Source organism: Ylistrum balloti, unplaced genomic scaffold (genome assembly GCF_031769215.1).
Source record: "Ylistrum balloti isolate Yb309-2 unplaced genomic scaffold, AGI_CSIRO_Ybal_v1 Utg372776, whole genome shotgun sequence".
Taxonomy (NCBI): domain Eukaryota; kingdom Metazoa; phylum Mollusca; class Bivalvia; order Pectinida; family Pectinidae; genus Ylistrum; species Ylistrum balloti.
This window is the reverse complement of record NW_026783165.1, coordinates 8,410-15,542: the sequence shown is the minus strand read 5'-3', so window position 1 is coordinate 15,542 and position 7,133 is coordinate 8,410. Positions and strand designations below refer to the sequence as shown.

General features: G+C 38.5%; 1 protein-coding gene across 1 annotated transcript; it reads left to right on the top strand.

Annotated features, from left to right (window-relative positions):
* Positions 1 to 2,541, top strand: LOC132564794 (uncharacterized protein K02A2.6-like). The gene has a single exon (XM_060229418.1). The coding sequence runs from the start codon at positions 1 to 3 to the stop codon at positions 2,539 to 2,541; it is 2,541 nt and encodes an 846-aa protein (XP_060085401.1).
* The last annotated feature ends 4,592 nt before the right edge of the window (positions 2,542 to 7,133 follow it).

The window sequence follows — 7,133 nt, the reverse complement described above, 5'->3', positions numbered from 1 at the left end:
ATGCTTCAGATGGAAGTTATAGAAAAAGTTGAAAAACCTACTGAATGGGTTAACGCGCTAGTAATTGTGCCAAAATCAAATGGAAAACTAAGACTTTGCCTTGATCCGAGAAACTTGAACCGATATATCAGACGGGAGCACTTTAAACTTCCTACTAGAGAGGAAATCATGTCAAAGTTTGCAGGAGCAAAATTTTTCTCAAACTTAGATGCATCAAGTGGGTTCTGGCAGCTCCAACTAGATGAAGATAGCTCAGATTTGTGTACATTTATAACTCCATTTGGACGTTACAGATTTAAAAGGTTACCATTTGGGATTTCGTGTGCACCGGAGATGTATCACAGGATAATTCACACATTATTTGAGAATGTCCCAGGTGTAGATACCTCAATGGAAGACATCATAATTTGGGGATCAACGGTTGAGGAACATGATGCTAGAGTCAGGCAAGTTCTGGATATAGCGCGAGAATCGAATCTTAGACTCAACAGTGACAAGACTGTTATTGGAGTACAAGAACTTACCTTCCTTGGTGACATTATAACATCAGAAGGAATTAAACCGGATGACAAAAAAGTCACGGCAATAAACCAGATGAAAAGACCTGAGGATAAGAAATCATTACAAAGATTTCTAGGTATGGTTAATTATTTAGCCAGATTCCTACCTGATCTATCCAGCAAAGCAGAGCCACTTCGTAAATTGTTAGTGAAAGAGAATGCATGGATTTGGGATAAGCCCCAAGAGAAAGCCTTTCAAGAACTTAAGATATTAGTGTCTAATGAACCTGTGCTTAAATTCTATGATCCTAAGAGAGAAATCAAGGTATCTGCTGATGCGAGCCAGACAGGGTTGGGAGCCGTATTACTTCAGAATTATGACAACGAATGGCTACCTGTAGCTTATGCTTCAAGGACAGTCACAGAATGCGAAAGTCGATACGCGCCAACAGAACGTGAAGCCTTAGCCTTGACATTTGCTTGCGAGCGTTTCCATCAGTACATCTATGGTACAAAATTCCAAGCGGAAACGGATCACAAACCGTTGGTTGCGATATTTGCCAAATCGTTTAATGAATGTCCTCCTAGGATACAGAGAATGAGATTGAGGCTACAAATGTACGACTTCAAGTTAGCTCACACCCCAGGAAAACTTATGTACACAGCAGATACACTTTCTAGAGCATCCTTAGAAACAGCGGATACACAGAAAACTCTAACTGAGGAAGTAGAAATGTATGTCAACTGTATTTATAATACATTACCGGTTAGTGAAACAAAAAAGGATCAAATGTATGAAGCTACACAGCAAGATGAAACACTACAGAGAGTGGTTAATTCAATAGTGAAAGGATGGCCAGATGATCGTAGTAAGTGTACGCCAGATGTAGTTCCGTATTGGAATTTCAGAAATGAACTCACTGTCATTAATGGACTAGTATTTAAAGGAACTAGACTAGTCATTCCAGCTAAGCTACGGAAGGAAATGCTGACAAAAATACACCATGGACATCTTGGAAGAGAAAAATGTAAGAAACGTGCTCGTGAACTTTTATTTTGGCCTAACATGAATGCAGAGATAAACGAAATGGTGGATAACTGTGATGTTTGTCAGAGATTCGCGATGAAACAGCAAGCTGAACCGTTACAACCTACTCCAGTGTGCAAATCGTCATGGGAACGCGTATCAACAGATTTGTTCTCATTAGGAGGGAAAGATTACATTGTAACTTGTGATAGTTTCTCAAACTACCCAGAAGTTTTGTTATTGCCAAACCAAACAGCGTTTGCGGTTATCAATGCGTTAAAAAGTATATTTTCACGTCATGGTGTACCACGGATTCTTACAAGTGATAATGGACCGTGTTACAGCTGTCGAGAATTTAAAGACTTTGCGAGAGAATGGGACATTAAACACATAACCAGTAGTCCAAAATTCCCACAGTCTAATGGACTTGCAGAGAGAACTGTACAAACAATAAAGAACATGATGAAAAAATGTAAGGAGAGTAACCAAGATATCCATATGGCACTCTTAGCATACCGTACAACACCTTTAGGAAATGGCCGTTCACCCGCAGAGATGCTACTGGGGAGATGTCTAAAAACAAATCTACCTAACTACATAGAGAAATCAAGAATTGAGAAGGCTGACAACAATTCTACTGAAATCATGAAATGGCGTGAAAATGAAAAACAGAAGCAGAAACACTATTATGATCAGAGAAATCATGTTAAATCGCATGTCAATCTTGCACCCGGTGACAAGGTTCGAATCCAGGAGCAAAACGCCTGGTCAACAGATCGCGCAACAGTTGTGAATGAATTAGGTCCTAGATCTTATCTAATTCGTAGAAATCGTAAACATCTCAAGTTAATTCCTGATGATGAAGAGTGGCCCAAGACTGGGAACAATGTTCTGGAACCCATTCCTGATGATGTGCCTGATCAGACCAATGTTTCTGATACAGATGTGGAACCAAAAACTAGTAGATGTGGAAGAACTGTTAAAAGGCCACAGAGATTAATTGAACAGTGTTAAATATGATAGATGATCTTAGTTATTGAACTGTTTAAATGTGAAAGTTAAAAGTTTGATTCTTTTCATATGGACTTAAAAGTAAAAGTTCTAGAGTTTTAAAATAATACATTATATTACACATTATTAGTTAAAGAATGATGACACTCAAAGACTGGTTAAATTCAAATATTTCTTTATTGATATTTACATATATAAATTCAGAAATTTAACATATTTGTCATTAACTAATTAATACAAATGAAAATTTAGATATTTTATCTTGGTGAAGGGATGTAACGATATTTGGTATTATTATATAAATTCCGGATATTTGGTCCGTATTCCTGAAATTGTATATCCGTCAATCCGTCTCTATTATTAGTCGATTGAGCACATGTTGTTGAATGATGATTGTCGCCATCTTGAGACTGCTTGAGTTTTCTATAAACTAAGAAGTTTATTCATATATGTCTGACTCATATGTGATCATTACAGGCAGAACAGGAGAAATCACTTCATTAGGAAATTGCTACCAAAAACAGAATCGTTAAAAGGCTGCTAAGCTGTTGAATGTTCTGATGAATAAAATTAGTTGAGCAGTAGTTATGTATTGATTTTTTTTTTGCTGTTGATTTTTTAATTACAGTAAAGTTTAAAAAGAACAGATTTACCTCTATTTCCAGCATGCTTGTTGAAAAAATGAAAAATTGCAAAAAATCCTGGAAAAGTGCTGAAAAATATGTTTGAACCATGATTGAGGGTATACCGACTACAAAACCTGCAGAGGAAGATCTCTTAACCTGATCGGCAGACCGGAAACCGGGAATGCTATCGCTCTGGCGGCACAACCCACTTGCAAAATTCTAGTTGTTGTTTTGCAAAGGAGAAGGAGTGTCACTAGACGAAGTAACAAAGGAAAGACAAAATTTTACACAAGTTCCTGATTAAGTCCTCCGCTATCTCTCGCTTAAGTCCCTACTCCCATTACAGGCCAGCACTGCCTTGTCTGCTTCCTAGCCCTAGTCTCCAATTTTCCCCATTATTCCCTCCTTCGCTATTGTCTTAGTATTAAAAATACCCAAACACTTCAATTCTAGCCAAGCCCTGATTGGATAATAATAACCAAACCCATGAGAAATCTCGTACTTGCCTGATACCTTTTGTACCTTAAATTTCTGCACTAAATTATAGTTCTATTACCTATTTTGTTACATTACATCATTTATTTTTTTAAATATAGCTCCTAGCAAGGAGCATTTTTGTTTAAAATTATCTCCTGCTATTTATTTGTGATTACAGCCGGAATAATGTTGTATCTATAAAATTGCATTGTGTCTTTTATTGTTCTTGGAACCCCTGCATCATTATGTAGGGCGAGTGTGTATTTAGGTTATTGGTTTATTGGATACATTGCTTTATGTATCATGCTGTTATAATATGTCATTAGGGTAAAACACACAGCGATCCAAAAGAGAATAACATTAAACAAACCAAAAGGTAAAAGACTAATGCCTAAAATCTTCAATGGGTATATTAACACAATGGACACATTGGCAAAAAGTGTAAATATAAGAAGAAAAATGTGCAATATCAAGGTGTAGACACTGATGATGATGAAGATTTTGGATTGTTCGGTCTATTTGAATTGGACCTCAGAGTGTCAAACCGCCTTCCAGACGTGCAATGACCTATTGACCAGTGAATGCGTGCTTGTACACTATGATCCAGGCAAGACTGTACGATTGGCTTGTGACGCATCAGCATACGGCTTAGGAGCGGTTTTCTCCCATGTGTCGGAGGAGGGAGAGAAATTGCATTTGCTTCGAGGACGCTGTCACCAAGTGAAAGGAACTATGCCCAAATAGAGAAGGAGGCATCGAGTTTGATATTTGGTGTGAAGAAGTTTCATAAATATTTGTACGGTCGACACTTCACATCAGTCACTGATCACAAGCCACTGACTTGGATACTAGGACCAAAGACTGGAGTACCTACATTGGCGGTGGCAAAAATGCAACGCTGGGCCTTAATGCTATCGGCCTATCAGTATGATATTGCATATTGTAAAGGTGAAGAACACGCTAACGCTGATGTGTTTTCCCGTCTACCGATAGGGTCCGACAGTAAGTCTGAGGAGGCAGATATTTACCATTTCACACAACTTGACGAACTACCCTTGAGATCTGAGGACATCCAAGAAGAAACAAGGAAGGACCCAGTTCTTTCTAAAGTCCTGAGATATACATTAAATGGGTGGCCTAATTACGTGGCTGAAGCTAATCTCCAACCATACTTCCAGTGCCCAGAACACCTATCAACCGAACAAGGATATACATTATGGGGTCTGCGCGTGGTCATACCTCCTGCTTTATGCGAACGACTTCTGAATGACCTTCATGAACAGCATGTTGGAATGTGTGCTATGAAAGCACTAGCCAGAAGCTATCTTTAGTGGCCTAATCTCGATAAGGAAATTGAGAGTTTGGTCAATGCCTATAGTGTGTGTCAAAGTTCATGTAGCACAACACCTGTAGCACAACTTTTTTCATGGAGCTGGCCAGCGCGAGTGTGGCAAAGGTCACACATTGACTTCGCGGAGAAGGACAAACAGCATTTCATGGTTGTTATAGATAGCCATTCGAAGTGGTTGGAAGTGTTTCACATGACTTCCACAACCTCAAATAGGACAATTGAGGTCTTGCGGTGGTTATTCGCGTCATATGGTCTCCCCGAGGAGATTGTATCAGATAATGGACCCCAGTTCATTTTTAGTGAATTTGAACAGTTCATGGTTAATAAAGGAGAGAAACCTACTGTTGTACCTCCGTACCATCCCGCATCGAATGGTGCAGCGGAGCGGCCTGTGCAAATCCTTAAGCGAGCACTCCTGAAACAGGTTTTAAACGGTGATGGACAGTATTCCATGCGGTATTGTCCTGAAACAACTCAGCGAATTAAAAACAAACAAAAATGCTATAATTTGATTTTCACGAGATTCAGTTTCCCTTCAATATTCATACCTGTTCGAATTCTTCTGGTCTTATATCTTATGAACTCATTTTCGTTCCTGGGTGAAAAGTTCATTAAGCGTTCATAATAGATAATGATAATGATAATAGTGTACTAAAATACAATTTTAAAATGTAGATAAATCATTAAATTGCCTGAAATATCTTCTTGGGTTTCATTCCGCCATAAGAGTAAATATAGTTGCTTCATCGTGATATTGCAAAAATGGTTTCTGTTGGTGTATCTTTTTTTAAGCTCACCTGCCCGAAGGGCAAGTGAGCTTATGTCATGGCGCGGCGTCCGTCCGTCAACTTTTTTCTATAAATCGCTACTAGTCATGAACCAAATTTGGTCAGAAGCATTCCTGGGGGAAGGGGATCAAATTTTGTATAAACCGTGGGTCTGGGCCCCCTGGGTTCAGATGGGCGTTGCCCATTCGGTGAAATTAGTGAATTCTCTAAATTTCTTCTTCTTCCGCAGGAATTTTAGGATAAGGTCTAAATTTTGTCTGCACCATGCTCTGCTGAAGGGTAATACATGTTATAGAAACCGTGGGCCTGGGACCCCTGTGCCAAGAGGGGCGGGGCCCAATTGGGGAAATTGAGTAAATACATTAAAATTACCACTTCTTCGAAAGAAGTTACAGGATGTTGTCCAAAATTGGTCTTGAGCATCCTCCAGAAAAGTGAAATAAATTTTGTATACTGTGGGTCTGGCCAGGCCCCCTGGGGCTGAGGGGCGTGGCCCATTATGTGAAATTTAGTAAATTCTTTAAAAAATTTTCTTGTCCTGAAGGAGTACTAGGATAGGTGAGCGCTACAGGAAGAAGCCGGTGTTTATCTTTTATTGACAATATAACACATTTTGCGGGGTAAACATTTATTGAACTGTAAAGAAACTATAAACTCATTTCAAGCATTGGGTAGTTCTACATACATGTACATGTATACAATTTATATATATTCAGTTCTCATCCTTTGTATCCATAATGTTACATTCCAGCCACTTCTTTGAAAAAAATACCAGATTTGATAAATATTATCAAAATATGACGCTGCTTGGATACTTATTAATTATTACATAATTGATTCATGAAGATTGTTAACTCATCAGAACATTCCTGCGAATGCATGGTATAAATATTAGTCACCATTTTAAGTTAACCTATTAATTGATAAATACGTGTACTAGTTTATATTGTACGTATAGTAACGGGGAATGCTATTTAATTGCAATGATATCAACAAACAAAAATGAAATTGTATATAAAAATAATTCTAGCTTACAACACATGTAGCCTTTCATGGCATAAGTGCTGTCTGTCTACTATAAACATTGTGTTTAACTCCTTAATCCTGATCACTATCAGTATCAGAGTCATTGGCGCCGTGAGGCAAGTCATGATAAAATTTGTGGTAGCGGTGCGGAATGGCACTGGCATTGCACAACGCATTCAGGTCCTTGGATTTGGCGTCGGTTATGCGAACTGGATTGGTGTAGCACAGTTTAAGAGGAAAGTCTTGAACTCTTTGCCTCCTAAACAGATCTATTTCTATATATTCAGTGTCACCGTGGTGATACTTTATAAACAAAGAGTTTGGGGA

What these genes read in the sequence shown, in the direction of transcription:
- LOC132564794 (XM_060229418.1), top strand. Translation starts at nt 1, where the DNA reads ATGCTTCAGATGGAAGTTATAGAAAAAGTTGAAAAACCTACTGAATGG.